We start from the raw sequence: 18,943 nt of genomic DNA, 5'->3' as shown, positions 1-18,943 counted from the left end.
TTATATTCTATTATAATTAGATGATTTTTTGTATTATTATTATTGGACTCAAGTTGCCACATAATCGTGTTCCGAAAATGGAAATGTGACAAATTATCACCTAAATGTATTTTGTCCTATTTGAGATTAAATAATTTCAAAGTTAGCGCTATAAAATAATAAATAACGTAAGAGTTTATAAATGAAGAAACTAACAATCGACTTTCCTGATTAAACGTTGAAAAATAACCTATTCATCAGAACATTAAGAAGCTGATGAAAGTATATTGTAGGCCAAAATGTCCTTTTAAAGGCAAGTTCGCCCTATATTTTGAGAACTGGTCAATCCACAGCTGAATTTGGTTTCTTCCAACCAGTTTGCCATTAAAATTCTTTTTTGGAGGCAACCTTCCTACAAAAGTACAAATTATGGTGTATAAATAAATTACAGATGGAAGTGTTGTTCAGCAATGGCCAGTGAAAGTCGTCTAGCACATTTTTTCTTGTACTCTATCACGTATCTCATAATTCTGTTATAAATTTTTTAGACGCTCTTGAGAAGGGGCACCAAAAATGGTACCTGAAACTATGAGCAGCAATGACAAAAATGTTTTTGTAATGAAGATTTGTCTGACAGGAGCGGGTATTTAACTATTTGGAAGATGAACATTAAGGTAGATATGGGCAATGAGTTTGCTAACAAACTAGCCAAAAAATAAGTATCTATGCCAGCTTGCAGGTCACCAAATATGCAGATTTCTTATCTCAACGCAGAATGCAGCTACTTTTTTCGGCCGAAGAGTTTAAAACAGTGGCTGCAAATACTGGCTTGAGTATAAAAAAGACTCGATACTGCAAGAGTTTCTAGTATCTGGAATCTTTAGTTACGGAAGAGTATGATGTGAAAGACGAAATCAAAGCAGATGCCAGTTTGCACTCAGTAATGTCTTGATCTTCACAGATCATTTACTATCATCCGTCGTCACATATGTGAGAGCCTGGTAATTAACAAAGAAAAGCAAGATTATTCAATATGTTTTGGGGAAAGCAATGTTATGAGGAAGGCTTTTTGGTCTGGTCAAAGAAAAGTGGAAGATGGAGGAACCGTAGTAACCGGGATTTGTCTCAAGTTAATTCGGTGAATCCACGTATAAAAGAGGGAAGACTGCAATGGCTTGGCCACGCGCAAAGTATGCCCCAGATACCATGGGCTGCCTAAAAAGGTGATGGCGGGTAGGCCAGTAGGGGTAAAAGTTGGAGTGGAAGACCAAAGCTAAGATGGTTCTTGATGATCTTGAGAAGGTTCTCAGGAAGAACAGGTTAAGGGAAAGCCGAGAATAGTCAGGAATGGCAATTTATTCTTAAGGAGACCAAGAACCAACTAGGGCTGCGGTGCCATTCAGTAGCAATAGTAGTAACCACAGACATCAAAAATTTCTAAAATTTCATTCGATGGCAATCTACTTTCCATGCCTTTAAAAAGAAAGTATGATAGAATTGTTAGATTAAAAAATTTACAATAAAAATAGTACACAAATTTGAAATAAGTACCTAGAAAAAACACACAGCGACCTCTTTATACACTACGATATAAACACAAAAAAAATATATATATCAACTAACCAACCCAATTGGTCAGCTACACGCACCGCTAGATAGTGCTGAAGTAGTCATCAAGTAGCTACAGACCTCTGGCGGCAAAACAAAACGTGACGTATAATGTTTTAACTGTCTCCCCGTTTGTCAGTTGGCGAACAAGTGTAGTATAGTGTGCTAGATGCTATAACCATCTCACTAAATATATATATTTATATCAACAATAAACATCAACCATGGCTAAGAATAAAACACATAATAAGTGAGTGTTTAAAACCATTAATATTTATTTTATTATTTAGTAATAAACATTTAAACTACAAGGATTAGTAAGCTAATATTTTGATTGGACCCCCCTAAATACCTCATTTAACATATAATTAATTATAATTCTAATTATAACAAAAGTTTATGGTCACAAGTGAACAACTTATAACTTATTTTAGATAAATTTTCTATTGTTGAAAAAAATAACTATATACACATAAAATATCATTTACATGATGAACAATAAGTGACTGTCTCAATTTTAGTTATTATTCAATTTAAAACCAGTAATGTTAAAACTTTTAAGAGGGAGATAAAGTGGTAAGGAAATTATTATAGTTAATATGACCTTAATAAGGAATATATTTATTTTATAAAATATAATAAATAATATTCAAAAAAAAGCAAGTGTAAATTTAGAATTTTATCTCTAATTAAAGGGCGAGTATTTGGGTGGCACTGGTAAAATAATTTTTATTTAAAATAACAGCGCTAAGCTTTATCACCAGAGAACTCTTCAAAATTATTTTTGAAAGAACATTATTCTGAATAAGAATGAAGTATTGCCTGAGCCTTTTATAGTTTTATTTTTATTTTTTGCTTTGAGAAAATAGCCCCAAAATGAAGATGAATGGGTTCGTTAAACTAAAACTTCTGATTATTATCTAATTTTTGCAATACAGTATCAAGGATAACGAATGAATTTAGGTATGTCTGGGTTAAAAGGATTATAAAAAACCAAATCCATTGCCATCTAAAGTGAAATATTATGACTCCATAAATATTTTGTTTTATAGAATTACGAGTTTTTGGTTAGTGTTTAATGTTTTTATATTTAAATGAGTTCATTAGATGTTTGTGATTAATGAACCCACAAGTTTGGCTCTGGTTTTGCTAAACCCATAAGAAGTTGTTGTTTTTGGAGGGCGTACTTTTAAGTAAAAGTATTGGTTTTGTTTGTCACACTGTGATGCCCGTAATCGATGTAGCAGTGGCTAGTCCAATTCCCTCTATAGTTATCACAAATTCAAATCGATTTCAGACAAACTTCTGCTTGCTGTTTCCAACCTTTTTTTTTTAAAAAAAAAATAAAATTATTAATGACCAAAAATTTCATGCAGTAATTATAGATAACTGCACCCTTCCAAAGCAACATTTGAATTATCAGGTTTGACTTCCTGAATTTAATTCTTGAACAGGCCGCTCACTTTTAAAAGACAAGCAATGACTAAACGTGCATAAACAGACTAATCTACTGTATCACAATTAGTAATAAGCCTACTTTTTAGATAGATCGTCTGAGCTGTAAAGTTCAGTTAACCAGTTAAGCGTGTTTGACGTGTATACACGTCAAAACCAATTCTCTATTTCGGTGCGTTTGACGTGTATACTCGTCGTAAAAGAAAATGTAAAATTGCCATTAACTATAAAAATTCGAAATTTTAATAAAATACAATAAGAATATTATTTGGTTGTATGTTTCCTTTATCTTACCAATAGAACTGCGGTGGGAGTCAGCCAAATGATAAGTGGTTGGTACATGTTTGGTCTCCGCATTAGAGATTGGGAATTAGGCACACAAATAGAAGCTCTCAACCCCTGTGCAATGCCGTTTTTACCTTAGATAGAGGTTCAGGACCTCAGTACGAGCGTGATTTCATTTTGCTCAAGAATTCAAAGCTCTTTTCTTCCTTGTAAAAGCCCTTGCATCCCTAGTTTTAACTAGAGCAATGTATAAGTGAAGCGGTGCAAGATTTTTGAAAGAGCACAGAACGCTCTGGTAATCTGTAAGCCCTCTAGAGATTGCAGAAAAAGTCGCTTGTAGTGACTATTACAGACGTTGTAAACTTTTGGTTATTTTTGCCCGGCGTTCGGACGTGTATACACACGTTTTTAATTCCGGACAGTCTTTTTTTTTTTTTTTTAATTAAATTACGCGCATAATTGGTTAAACCAACACAAGCACAAATTAATCAAAAGATTCCCATCCAAATCAGCTGACGCTTCTTCTTTTTTGGGCTTCAAACTCTTAACCTTAACGACCTCAACATCTCCTTTAAGTTGAACAGTTCGCCAAGAAAAGTGCTGCCCACTTTTTGTTACTGTTCTAATCCATTTTCGAAGAGTGTTTCATCTACCAACATTCTTTGTTAATCCTCCTGACGCTGGCTAATCCACCAGTGGCTCCGAGATTTCCCTCAGGCTTGATTACACTTAATGGTATCTAGTTCAGTGTACTACTGGCTAGGTTCTTTCCTACTGCAACTCACCACATCACATTTAATTATTTATATTAAGTACAGATCTTCAGAAAGGCAAAAAATCTTTGGTAAGACCAATGCAAACGTCCATTTTTTTCAAGACCCCCTAAAGTAGTGGTTTCCACATTTCCTGAAGAGGACTCTGGAACCTTTTTATTAACTAGGGAAGTGATTAGCTCCTTTATAGAACACAACCATAACGCGGAGTTCATTTGTTTCAGTCATTTCCGGTTTTTAGGATCGTGAAAACCGGATCCTCTTTATTAAAAGAAAATCCGTGAATCCTTCCTTCTTCATTCCAATCCTCCAGTCCTATAGTCAGTCAAGAGACTAAGGGCTCTGTTTATTGTTGAATATTGTCTCTGTCAAAAGCAAATGCCATCTTAATAGGAGGTGAACTATTTTGCTTATTGCATTGTAAACATCAATAAACAAATAATATGCAGTCTTTTTTCCCGAAATCTATTAGATCTGGACTGTTGCAAAAAAAAAGAGGATTTGCCCTATATTATAAAGAAAATTTGGGAATTATAACTTTTATAGAAAAAGAGAAAAAAAAAAATTGTCAAAGTTGGGTGTTTTTCAACGTTACGTCTTTTTCTAGGACACTTTTTGACGATCAACCCTTATACAACTGTCCTACCGGACTGTTTTTAATTATGAAAAGTTTTCTGTAATTATGAAAAAAAGATTCTGTACAACGGGCCTTATGAGATCATTAAACAAATAAACCATTTACGATTTCACTGTTATTGTTAGTAATTAATAGTTAATGACATCAGAACTATATACACAAATATATCCCTTACCATAGATATATATACATATATCACCCAAGCTTGTGACAAATACTACATTGGTCTGTCTTCTTTAATTACATTAATGACCAAGCCTGGAGAAATTTATTATTAGAAACAGTAGTACTGGATAGAGATAATATTTTCGATTCAACAGTCACATGAAAATAGAGCATCGATCTACTGTTGATTTATTCAACTAGCTACAAAAGACTTGTTTACTTTTATATTAACTAATCGATTAAATCGATCAATTTATCCTTTCAGTTTTATAAAGTGTATTCAATACTATTTTTTCTGTGTTTTATTGTTCTTTGTGCTATTTGCGTGATTTGTGGCTTCTTTTTTTAGAGGAATTATTAAATGTAACTCTTTTTTTTAATTCAGAAGCCTTTATTTTTTTTTAAAAAAAAAATAATTTCTGCGATCTATCTTCCTACTTACAGTAAATATATATCGTAACATAGATATTTTGACCTTTTTAAAATTCAATGCGCAAATTATCAGAACTTTATTATCAAAATAATGATACCTCGTAATTTAAAATCTTAACGTAAAACCAGAAATAAAAGTTCGTTTTATTTGTACACGTATACGACGAAATCAAAAACAAAATGGTTCAAAAGTAACAGGCCTGCAAATGAACAGAATATCTAACAATAAGAAGCTCAAATTTCTTTGTATGCAATTTAAGCAATGTTTTCGAAAATAATTCAATTTTCTTACATTCTACGAGGGTCGTTTGAAAAGTCCGTGCAAAGTCAGAGAGATAGCACCACTGGCGCGTATCGAGGTTATGTTTAGTTAGTAGCATCTCTTGGAAGAACACACACCAAGTTTCAGCCAGATCGGTCTATTTCTTTGTGTTTGGCATTCGTTTGAATCGAGGAAGTCGAGTGTTTTTCAAAAAATGGATGAAAAAGAATTTCGTGTGTTGATTAAACACTACTTTATGAAAGGCAAAACGCCTCAGGAGACTAAAGAGAAGCTTGATTAACATTATGGTGACTCTGCACCTTCGATTAAAACAGTTTATTAGTAGTTTCAAAATTTTCGGAGTGGCCATATGGGCACAAGTGACGCTGAACGTTCTGGACGCCCTGTTGAGGTTACTACTCCAGAAATCATTGATAAAATCCATGATATAGGTGATGGATGACAGAAGAGTGAAGTTGCGTGAGATTGCTAGTGCTGTGGACATCTCGAATGAACGGGTACATAATATTTTGCATCAACATTTGGACATGACAAAGCTATCCGCAAGATGGGTGCCGCGATTGCTCACGCTTGACCAAAAACGAAATCGTGTGAAGTGTTGCAAGGACGGTTTGCAGCTGTTCCAGAAAAATCCGCAGGACTTTAAGCGTCGTTTCGTCACTGTGGATGAAACATGGATACATCACTACACTCCTGAGATCAAAGAACAATCTAAACAATGGGTTACCAAGGGGGGAATCTGCGCCAAAAAAGGCGAAGACCGTTCCTTCGGCCGGAAAGATTATGGCGACTGTCTTTTGGGATTCGCAAGGAATAATCCTCATCGACTATCTGAAAAAGGGTAAAACTATTACAGGTGCATATTATTCATCGTTATTGGACCGTTTGAAAACCGAGCTGCAAGAAAAACGCCCACGATTGGCCCACAAAAAAAGTCCTTTTCCATCACGACAACGCACCAGCTCACACCTCAGCAGTTGTGGTCGCAAAATTAATGGAAATAGGGTTCCAACTCGTTTCACATCCCCCCTATTCTCCAGACTTGACTCCCTCGGACTACTATTTGTTCCCCAATATGAAGAAATGGCTGGCGGGAAAAAGATTTTATTCAAACGAGGAGGTGATTGCAGAAACGAATGGCTATTTTTTCAGACTTGGACAAATCCTATTATTCGGAAGGGATCAACAAACTAGAGCAGCGTTGGACGAAGTGTAGAAGCCTAAAAGGAGACTATGTTGAAAAATAAAAAAGGTTTACCCCTAAAAATTAAGTAGTTTTTATTTTTGCACTGACTTTTCAAACGACCCTCGTACCAATCAAAAATGTTTCAAATATTTGGCGAGAAATTAAAAATGTTCAAAGGTGCCCCCTCTGAGAAGCATTAAAATCAACTTTTGAATTATAAAAATGAAAAATATTAGTTAATCAAAAGTTTAATTTAGCTGAAATATATTTGTAATTATTGTTTTCTCGAAATAGCTGCAAGAATCTTAATTGAACTTAGATTAATAACTAATTATACATTATATTATTTTCTCTGTCACTTTATTGAAAATATTTTGTTTAGAAAAATTTAATTTAGGTATAGATTAAAGTAATCGATTTAATTTGGGTAATCGATTATGGTGTCGATTTTAGATTTGTGTATTGTAGTGAACACATGATTAAGTTGGCCATTCTGGTTAAAAAAAAAAAAAATACCCAGCAGCCATATTTATGTAAGAAAACAGATTTTGAAAGAAATATTTTTAGAATTTTGATTTTTTTAACACAATTGCAGAAATAGCAGTTGTAAGAGAAATTGTTTGTGAGAACATGTTTATGTTCAGTGAACAAAGATACAATGACAAACCAGTGAGCTGTAACGTTAGTGAAGCCACTAGAGTTCATTCCCTTTTTATACCACTTGTTACATGTAGTATCTGTTACAAGACCCACATCTTGTATCTGTTTACTTAGAACGGAATATCCTGTTGCCAATGTGTTATTTCTATTTTTAGCTTTCAGGATTAAATTTACATCCTTTTTTGTTTTTTTTTTAAATTGTTTTCAAATTGGATAAATGTAGTCGTAGTTTTCATTCTATTGTCTAAATTTCTGTAAAAAGTGTTTTAAGCTTGCAAACAATATTTTACTTGCATTAATATCCGTTAATCTTAAAAGACGTTCATACTTTATTTTACTCCCTGGTTTTGGCTGAAACCAGAGGTTCTCAAACTTATTTCTTGTACCGCCTTATTTTGAGAATCAATTATTTTCTAGCGCCCCCCTAAAATTTGTAACTTTACCACATCTTAAAAAGTCACAATCGCAATCATTACTTTAATGTAATTATAGCGAGCCCATATGGGTCTTATCCTGTTTCTGAGTTCGAACTTACAATTTTTAATGAGACTGTTCTAATGAGAGCAATAAAATGGCAACTTTATAAATAATATTTAGGAAAACTTTTATCCAAATTAAAACAAACATTTCTATTTAAATTTTAAAACTAATCTAATGGGAAGGGTTGAATCTGATGATTTTTAACAAGTTTGTTAATATCAGGCTCGAATTTACTCATAAAAAACATCCGCAAGGCACCGCGTTCGGTAACATGGAAACGATTTCTATATCTAGTTAGCAGTGTTGCCACAAATACAACAATGGGAATGCTTTCAAATATCTGGATTGGCTTTTGTAGCCCAAAATTAACGAATAAACAACGAAATAGTCGATGTAGTGTAAGTAGGTAGCTTTTGATTTTAGTTTAAAATATTAGAAAAACACCTTAAATACCTTTGTGAAAGACTGGTTCAACTCGCAACCATTAACACACTAAATGCATCTTAGGTTTACAGGACTCGTCTCTAACCAAATAAGATTTGCTTCCATAAATAATCATTGCTATCATAACCTGGTTTTTTTAATAAATCAGTAAAGATGAGGCACATGGATACATCGGACGCACTGTACGAGAAGGTTTGAGGGATCCAGGTTCTTATTTTGATTCCTTTTAAAATTTGAAGAGAACTTTCTTAAATAATAAGTATAAACGAAGATTTAGAAGAAGTTTGATAATGGCATTGACTTTCAACATTTAAAATGGGAAAAAAAACAAGCGAAACCAGAGGATTTCATGTTACGATTTAAACCCTTGTTTACCTGTGAAATGTAGCCCATATAGAGCATGAAATTTCAATTTTACCACCTGTGTTGCTAAAGTAAGACCAAATCTAATAATAGTAGATGTAGAGACATTACTGTAGGTATATTCATGTATTATTTGAAGCATAAACTAGTTTTTGACAGATCATACATCCTGGCGGCTACCATTTTTGGCAAAAACAGTTTTTTTAAATTACATTAGGAGAAAACTAGCTGTTCCAAATGCAGTAAATGTATGATGGTAAATTGTTAAAATGAATAAAATCTTAAATGTTGATTTCTTGAATTAAAAATTTGTTGAAATGGCTAATTGTTCGCAATTGTGGAAAAAAATTATATTCATAGTTTTACATAAAATGTTCTTTTTCATGGACAGTAAAAATTTATTGTGAGACAGTTCAATTTATTGTTCACAGACTAAGAACTAAGAATTAGGGAGGTTTCCTGAACTACAGTTAATGTAAATATATATTTTTTGATGCCTAATAAATCTCTTTATTGTTATTATAATTATTATATAATATTCAGGAGCACCCGTATTATTATTAGTTGTAAAAGACATTTCATACTTTGACAGCAGTAGGTAAACATTTAGCTAACTATAAGGAACATATTGATGCCAATAAATGTCTTTATTGTTATTATAATTATTATATAATATTCAGGAGCATTCGTATTATTATTAGTTATAAAAGACATTTAATATTTTGACAGCAGTAGGTAAACATTTAGGTAACTATAAGGAACATATTGAAGCCAATAAATCTCTTTATTGTTATTATAATTATCATATAATATTCAGGAGCATTCGAATTATTATTAGTTACAAAAGACATTTAATATTTTGACAGCAGTAGGTAAACATTTAGCTAACTACATTATAAGGAACATATACTTGCCTGCAATACAGAGATGTGTTGCTATACTGTTAATCGCCCCTGCCAAACAAATTACTGACTTGATAACTTGATATCAATGGTATTGAATAAATTAAGAAACAAATCACTTCTAAATGTTTTTAAAAATCTACAAGTGAACTGGTGGCTGACGCCATTGTATTAAATTTTATGATTAATAATTATTGTTTTTTTTTTTTTTTATGATTTAAGGCGCGTCATCATCCAAGGTTATTAGCGCCCGGAGCTTTTTCCAGTGCACTGCCGGCCTCCGGACAGTGTTCTCTCGTTACAGACAACACTGTCCATCACCGGACAGTGAGCTGTAAGAAGCTCCTAGGAAGAGAAAATCTAAGGGTCAGCTGCTGGATTCGAACCCGGGACCTCCGCGTGGGAGTCCAGTATGCTAACCTCATAGCTAATCCCTAATAATAGTTTATTATTATTATTATAGACAAATTAATGTGCACTTCCGAAGCCCTAAATGCGCAGCTTTGGTATGGGCTACAGAAATATGTACTCAGTGTAATACTGCGTTCTGGTATTTGCGGACGACCTGGTAGAATGACCGAGACCTCATCCATGATTTGTCTATTCTAAGTAAGCAACTGAGAGAAGTCAAGTTGGAGATCATAGCAGAAATAAGACGAAGGTTATGCAAACAGGAGAAAAAAATTCGTGCATAGAATTATGAGAGTGGTTAGAAAAATGAATGAACCAGGTGAAAAATAACGCAAATAATTCATTTTATAACGAAAACATATCATTCCCTTTTTTATGTTTTCTTTGCCTGCATAACGCTCAAACTAGAATTCTTCTTTGCCACGACACGCCCCTTACTTTACTTACATTAAGACCTGGATTTCCCGGAAAAAAACCAAATTTTTTGGAAAAATTCTAACGGCTATCAAAACACTTTCTTACAATTGAAAGCAGAAGAAGTTCAACCAAAAACAAAATCTGATATCTTTAGCGACTGAGTTCTATTAAAACATTGTAGGCTACTAAAAGAAAAGAACTGAAAATTGAGAACTTTTTCAAAATAACCTTTTGTTTTTAAAAGAAAATAGAAAGGAAAACATAATTAATAAAAGTGAAAAAGGAAAGAAAAAAGGCAGATGTTTATTGTTGGCTATAAAACTAGGACCCAGAGGAAGGCGTTAAGATGGTAGTGTATAATTTTAAGGGTCGCCATTTGCTTGGTAGAAAGTACTTATAGTATCTTCAAAGCTGGTTAAAACCAAGTTAAGGGTAACTCCCTTTTTTTTTTTAAGAAGGTTCTTTTGTAATAACAATTTCCTTTAGTTCTTTCTCTTGTTTCCCTAGAAAACAAAGTACTTTTTTGTTTTCCTTTTGTACTTAGAACAGTAGTAATTTTAATAAAATGGTTATCAATTTGTTTCAACCCTTCTTAGCAGTGCTATAAAAATTTATTCAAGCCAACTTGGAATGTTCCAAACTTTTACACGGATTAAAAATTATTCTAATAAACTTTGTAGCCAAACTGAATTTTAATAAGGGCTTTAAACCGTTTGTCAGTGTCAGCTTTTTTTAAAACTAAAATGGCTGGTTTAATAAATAGCCTATTAAAGTGGTTCAATATGTCCATAAACGCTTATATAGTATTCATTAAAAGACGTTGCTGATCGTAATTACTGCTTAATTACAACAGAAAGCGCCAGCTGCTCAATCACACGGAGATTAAGCAAGTTAATGAGGAAAATCTGATGTAAACTTCCTTACAAATATTATAACAATTCTCTTAGTAAACACTCTTGCTGAAGTTGTAAAAACTTGCATTGAACTACAACACAACTACATTATAACTTCTACTAATTTTGCTAATATAACATTCTCAATGAAGCTGTTACAACTCTCTTACTGAAGTTATTAAACACTCTTGCTGAAGTTATAAAAACTTGCATTGAACTACAACACAACTACAACATCTACTACTTTTGCTACTATGTTATAACATTCTCAGTGAAGCTGTTACAACTCTCTAACTGAAGTTATTAAACACTCTTGCTGAAGTTATAAAAACTTGCATTGAACTACAACACAACTACAACATTATAACTTCTACTACTTTTGCTATGTTATAACATTCTTAGTGAAGCTAATACAACTCTCTTACTGAATTTATTAAACACTCTTGCTGAAGTTATAAAAACTTGCATTGAATCTACTACAACATTCTATTACAACTCTCTTGAAAATGTTTTAAATGGTTAATATGAGAAATTTTTACAGTAAAATATGTTTTCTAGTCGCCTCCGTCCCCGACACCTAATTACGTAGTTGGACTTAAAGCCCACCTGAAAAAAAATAGGCAATTACAATACTTACTTACGCAATCTTAAATCTTAAATATTTGTACGTCTGGACAAACAATTGACATGGAACCCTCATACTAGAATAAAACGTGATAGAATAATAAGGGGCATGTTACGGACTGCCATCACTGGATAGCCGCCATTCAAGATATCAAGCCCAGTGCACGGTACGCTGACGCTAAGTCAACGTTCATGCTTATTGTACATTCATCCTATTTACTTTTTGTACTTACTGTACAGTTATAAAAATTCTTAAATAAAGAGAGAAAGAAATATGAAATTTCCATTGCACAGTCAAGTGAGGCACTCTGCAGCAAATGTAACACACTACAGAACGTGCTTTAAAGAACAACAATACATTTTCCATTAAAAACGTTCCATACAATGGAAAGGTAATAATATTAAAAGAAGAGAAAAGAAAAAAATCCGTTGTTAACAATAATCTGTATATTATAGACAAACTTCTATTCATCTGACATGAAGTGGTTTGGAGGTGGCAATCTGTAAACTTTCTCTGAATGACCTCGGTGGTTCTTTCTAGCCATTATTTCACACGTACTTCATTGATTACTTACGAAAGCGCATCATTTTTATTAAAAAAAATATATTCAATCACTAGGTAGCCAGTCATATAACTCAATAATTTCAAAAAAAATTGAATTGTGAAGCTGGGAATAAAGAATTGAGATCAATAATTTTGAATCTACGATCTTAGAATCTTGTGCTATTATTCTACTGAAAGATGCAGATAAGATCTCATGAAAACAAAGAAATGGTTACAGTAATATCTGGAAAAATAAATAAAATTTCATGTCCATTTTTGGTTTTATTTTTTCAACCAATTGTAGAGCAATCTTCACTCTGCAATTCGGCCAAGAATTCATTGAAATCTGAACAAAATGAAGAGAGATATAAAACACTGAAATTTTAAAGAATTCGAAAACATAAAAAATTTTACCTTCTGTAACTCATTTAACTATCATCATTAAAACATTGCACTTGATAACAGTTATAGAGCAAACTTTTCTCAACGATTCAGTGAAGAATTCATTGAAATCTGATCAATGTAAAGAGAGATACAAAGGTATGTATACCAGTTATAAAGAAAACGTTTCTCTACAATTCGGTAAAGAAATCAGTAAAATCGAAAGAATAAGAAGAGAGATACAGAGGTTTGAAATTTGAACGATTAGCAGACCAGTTATAAAGAAAACTTTTGTCTACAATTGGGCAAAGAAATCAGTAAAATCGAAAGAATAAGAAGAGAGATACAGAGGTTTAAAATTTGAACGATTTATAAAAACACAAAAATTTAATCTTAAATAACTCAATAACTATTATCAATAAAACATTGCAATTTATACTAATTATAGAGCAAACAATTCAGTAAAGAAATCAGTAAAATCGGAACACTACGAAGAGAGATATTGAAGTTTGAAATTTGAACGATTTATAAAACCTCCAAAATTACGAGGGTCGTTTGAGAAGTCCGTGCAAAGTCAGAGAGATAGCACTACTGGCGCGTATCGAGGTCATGTTTAGTTAGTAGCATCTCTTGGAAGAACACACACCAAGTTTCAGCCAGATCGGTTGGACATGACAAAGCTATCCGCAAGATGGGTGCCGCGATTGCTCACGCTTGACCAAAAACGAAATCGTGTGAAGTGTTGCAAGGACGGTTTGCAGCTGTTCCAGAAGAATCCGCAGGACTTTAAGCGTCGTTTCGTCACTGTGGATGAAACATGGATACATCACTACACTCCTGAGACTAAAGAACAATCTAAACAATGGGTTACCAAGGGGGAATCTGCGCCAAAAAGGCGAAGACCGTTCCTTCGGCCGGAAAGATTATGGCGACTGTCTTTTGGGATTCGCAAGGAATAATCCTCATCGACTATCTGGAAAAGGGTAAAACTATTACAGGTGCATATTATTCATCGTTATTGGACCGTTTGAAAACCGAGCTGCAAGAAAAACGCCCACGATTCGCCCACAAAAAAAGTCCTTTTCCATCACGACAACGCACCAGCTCACACCTCAGTAGTTGTGGTCGCAAAATTGATGGAAATAGGGTTCCAACTCGTTTCACATCCCCCCTATTCTCCAGACTTGGCTCCCTCGGACTACTATTTGTTCCCCAATATGAAGAAATGGCTGGCGGGAAAAAGATTTTATTCAAACGAGGAGGTGATTGCAGAAACGAATGGCTATTTTTCAGACTTGGACAAATCCTATTATTCGAAAGGGATCAACAAACTAGAGCAGCGTTGGACGAAGTGTATAAGCCTAAAAGGAGACTATGTTGAAAAATAAAAAAGGTTTACCCCAAAAAATTAAGTAGTTTTTATTTTTGCACGGACTTTTCAAACAACCCTCGTAAAACTTCTCAACTATTATCAATAGAACAATACTATTTTACCAGTTATAAAAAAAACAACTTTTCTTTACAATTCGGTAAAGTATTCATTAAAATCGGAACAAACGAGAGAACGCTGTCCGGTGGCCGTCAGTGCACTGAATAAAGTTCCGGGCGCCAATAACCTCAGATGTTGACGCGCCTTAAATCATTAAAAAATAAAAAATAATTATTATTATTATTAATACAATTAATAGTAATAAAATAGAAAAAGGGAGTTTTGAACTAATTTATTCAACTTAACCAAATTGTATATTGGTTTTAACCAAATTAAACAAACAATTACGCATAAGAATGAACATTGCAACACTCGTAATACAGACATTATTTGATACTTGATTTATTATAAAAGATAAAAGTTTTTGAAACTTTACAAAAGCTAAAATAGGATTTGTACTTTCATAGTGTTTGGACAAAACCATCCATGGGGGTAGATTTTCCAACTCTAAACCTGACAGACAGGGGACTTAAGGCAGCCTTAGCTACGGAGATTTGCTAAACATTGTCAGAGTTATCCAGTTTGAGAAAACTTTTGCCTAAACTTGTTTTCTTTTTTTATATGTTTCAAATTTTAGGATCAAAGATTTTATCTTTTTCAAATGAATTTTTTTTTATTCTACAATTATTGTTAATTGGTAATGACTGAAAGAACTATATTGTATTCTATGATGTTCTTTGAGAAAATATCTATACGCGTATACAGTTAAAATGGTCACCACGGATTATTTAATTTTTATTTGGACAGCTTTTTTGGATGACGATTCGTAGTTTGCCTCCATAATTAATAAACTTCAAATTAGCTATATCTCTGTGTGCAAAGGAAAAGTACTTTTCTTGGATAGTATTTTTTTTAAAAATGTATGAGAGTATGGGAAGGGATTAGCTAAGTAGTCAGCGTATACAGGATTACAACTAGGAGAACCTGGGTTCGAATCCAGGCTGCTGTCCGTTAAATTTCGTTTTATCAAGGGGCTTCAAAGCACCTCACTTGTCCGGAAGTCAGCAGTGCACTGAAAAATACTTTGAGCTTCAATTACCACTAATTTTGTTTCCGGTAAATACTTTCCAATTTTTATGATTTGACGCGATCACAATACTTCCCCTCAACAGGCACAAGAGTAACTTAAAACTTCAATAGAGAAGCCTCAATGAATCATCATACATTAAAAAAGAGTATATTAATTCCCTCACTTTTTGCCCCCTTTCATTAAAGAACACAAACGAACAATGTAATGTCTACACTGAAGACCCACATAATGTTTTGTTAAGTCTATAACCAAAAAAAAAGAGAGAACATTCTCTGAATGAATGTTAAGTGAGGTTAAGGTTTTCCAATTCTTAATGTCTTACAATCAACCAAATAACAACAATATTTTTTACAATAAAGTTATGGTGGTCAAATTGAAAAGCAGATCTGTGGGCAACATTATTTGCGAAAGAATTATCAAATCTGGTGAAAACACATCTATCACATTGCTTTTTAGCTAATTGAAACTCGTAATTATTGTAATTCACGATAAGAAGGTTTTTATCACATTACTTTTTAGCTAATTGTAACTCGTAATTATTGTAATTCACGATAATAAGGTTTTTATCACATTTCTTTTTAGCTAATTGTAACTCGTAATTATTGTAATCCATGATAAGCAGGTTTTTATCACATTACTTTTTAGCTAATTGTAACTCGTAATTATTGTAATTCACGATAAGAAGGTTTTTATCACATTACTTTTTAGCTAATTGTAACTCGTAATTATTGTAATTCACGATAAGAAGGTTTTTATCACATTACTTTTTAGCTAATTGTAACTCGTAATTATTGTAATTCACGATAATAAGGTTTTTATCACATTTCTTTTTAGCTAATTGTAACTCGTAATTATTGTAATTCACGATAAGAAGGTTTTTATCACATTACTTTTTAGCTAATTGTAACTCGTAATTATTGTAATTCACGATAATAAGGTTTTTATCACATTTCTTTTTAGCTAATTGTAACTCGTAATTATTGTAATTCACGATAATAAGGTTTTTATCACATTTCTTTTTAGCTAATTGTAACTCGTAATTATTGTAATCCATGATAAGCAGGTTTTTATCACATTACTTTTTAGCTAATTCGAAGTCGTAATTATTGTAATTCACGATAAGCAGGTTTTTATCAAATTACTTTTTAGCTAATTCGAAGTCGTAATTATTGTAATTCACGATAAGCAGGTTTTTATCACATTACTTTTTAGCTAATTGTAACTTGTAATTATTGTAATTCATGACTAGAAGATTTTTATCTGAAATATCTTTTTCAAGACCATTTTCTTTTTGTATCTCTTTGCTTCGGGAACCATTATGGTACCAAAATTAACCTCACACGATCCCTATAAATCCCCTTTCAAGAAGTAAGAGAAAGTAAAAAATCTAAATAATTCAATTTTTTTTGTCACAATTTGTTTTAATTTTTTCAATTTCAATTTGTTTTATTTTTAAAACAGACTTTCAAGAACTTTTACCAATTATAAAAAACCAAAATGGTGAAGGAAATTTATTGTGTAGAACATCGCCACTTAATTAAGTAGAACTTTCTTCAACTAGGGGACTGTTTTTTTTTTTAATAACTCACATTTATGTTTTACTTAAAATAAAGCTCTTTATTACTTTGGCAATAATTTCTAGAAAGTTCGCTTAATAATGTGCAATAAAGTTTTCACTTAATGAACATTCATAAATGTTTTCATTAATTAATAAATTCCAAAGTTAAAACACAATGAATCGAACAAACAAACAAATCAAAAGTTTTTAGTTATTTATACTAAAACTTGATCAATCATTTTCTATCTTACTGATAAATGAATATTACCTGTCTACATCTCTGGCAATCAATCTACTAAATCCAAAAGGCAAGTGCCAAACTTCATTTTGATCCTTAGTTCTTTGGTATGATTGCAAATTCAAACAAAATAACTATCAATAAAAACCAACTAATTTTCGGTGCAGCAGTCCTGATTGATTAGCAGGTTGAGAATCACGCACTTAGGTACGAAGTATATTTTGCATGTTTTTTTACATAGTAAGAAGAATTAAATTGTAAAGTGGCTGTGATGGCCAAGGTTAACTTCTCTTAGACACTACAGACTTGTGGGGAACTTGTCTTGCTGGTTTAAAAAAAAGAAAAACACATTATTACTTAAAAAAACAGGTACTTTGTTAAGCCTTGGTTATTAACTTTGTGGCTATTAGGTGTAATGCTTCTACTATGCATATCATAAGGGGACTCAGAAGAAGTTAATTCAAATAATAAAGCAGTGCAATGGGACCACAAATTTGTCATTAGCTAGGTTATAACAAAGAGGTTATACGATGCGTTTATTCTATCGATTCCGGTGCATATCGATTTTCAGAACTTCGATTAATAATAAACTGTTAATAGACATATCTATGCCATTTATTTTAATCATATTTAGTGAAGATACAATTAAATGCAAAACCAGGTACACACTAAGTAAAAATGGAATAAAACGCAACGAGAACAAAGCTCCAATTTCAACAAATGAAAACTGGCTTCTTGCAATTTGTTAGTTGTATTGTATTGTATTATTTTCATGACTTAATTAAGTAATCAGTTAACAAATAAACATTGGGCTGGCTTTTTCCACCAATATATTAGTAAATTGAGGCATTAGAAGCCAACAGTAACTGTGAGAATACCAATATGTTGGTTTCTTCTCAGCTTTTACAAACAATAGATGGTTAATATTCCAACAAAAACCACAAAATACAATAAATAAATGAGTACTGAGTTAATTCAGAAGATTGTTTGGAAACTACAGGGTGAGGCAAAAGGTATGAACCGGTTTTAAAGGGGTGTAAAACAAAAACAATTCAACTTACAGAAATTATGTTTATATTGTTTAATTCAGTACAGAATCTAGTTTTTTTACATTAAGTTTCGAAAGATGATATCACGTAGGTGGCGGCCGTCAGCCGCGATGTACTCTTGAAGGCGAATTCTGAAGTTTTCAACCTCTCTTCTGCACATTTCGATGGGTATTGCCATAACTTCCTCTCTGATTCTGTCCTTAGTGGCAGAATAAGGTGTGCAGTATCCCAATTTGGGATTATTGGTCCTTACTTTTTCGAGGATAATGGGCGAACCGTCACTGTCACCGCTGAGCGCTATGTGACAATGTTGGAAGAGTTATTTTTTAAACTGAGCTGGAAGAATTGAGTGAAGCAAGTAATCTGGGAGACATCTGGTTCCAACAGGACGGGGCTACATCCCACACTGCTAGGATTTCAATGGTCGAGATTGAGGCAAGTGTTCCCCCAGCGCCTTGTCTCTTTGAGGGGTGACGTGGAGTAGTGGCCTACGCGCTCACCAGATTTGAGCATTTGTGATTTTTTTTCTTTGGGGGTACATAAAGGAAAAAGTTTTTAAACATCGTCCACATACCCAGGAAGAACTTAAGGACAGAATCAGAGAGAAAGTTACGGCAATACCCATCGAAATGTGCAGAAGAGCGGTTGAAAACTTCA

The 18,943-nt window shown here is 32.9% G+C and overlaps 1 protein-coding gene and 1 long non-coding RNA gene across 10 annotated transcripts in view; one reads left to right on the top strand and one right to left on the bottom strand.

Annotated features, from left to right (window-relative positions):
- LOC141447157 (transmembrane ascorbate-dependent reductase CYB561-like) overlaps nucleotides 1-18,943 on the top strand; it is a 246,981-nt gene that overhangs the window by 111,353 nt on the left and 116,685 nt on the right. The window contains exon 1 of one of the 5 annotated variants that reach the window (XM_074114412.1): nucleotides 1,677-1,837. The exons of 3 other annotated variants lie outside the window; for them this stretch is intronic. In XM_074114412.1, the coding sequence (XP_073970513.1) occupies nucleotides 1,812-1,837 (26 nt within the window). In that variant the 5' untranslated portion in view covers nucleotides 1,677-1,811. Of the gene's footprint in view, nucleotides 1-1,676; nucleotides 1,838-18,943 lie in introns of those variants that run through there. One more of the 5 variants, XM_074114413.1, reaches the window with a different exon arrangement.
- Nucleotides 1-18,943, bottom strand: part of LOC141447160 (uncharacterized) — a 70,415-nt gene that overhangs the window by 29,491 nt on the left and 21,981 nt on the right. For 2 of the 5 annotated variants that reach the window (XR_012454173.1, XR_012454174.1), the window contains exon 3: nucleotides 9,296-11,979. The exons of the other annotated variants lie outside the window; for them this stretch is intronic. This is a non-coding gene — a long non-coding RNA (uncharacterized lncRNA). Of the gene's footprint in view, nucleotides 1-9,295; nucleotides 11,980-18,943 lie in introns of those variants that run through there. 5 annotated transcript variants of the gene reach the window in all.

This window comes from Rhodnius prolixus, unplaced genomic scaffold (assembly GCF_049639745.1).
Source record: "Rhodnius prolixus isolate KJV_2025 unplaced genomic scaffold, Rpr scaffold_7, whole genome shotgun sequence".
Taxonomy (NCBI): Eukaryota; Metazoa; Arthropoda; class Insecta; order Hemiptera; family Reduviidae; genus Rhodnius; species Rhodnius prolixus.
This window is presented reverse-complemented; position numbering and strand designations above follow the sequence as displayed.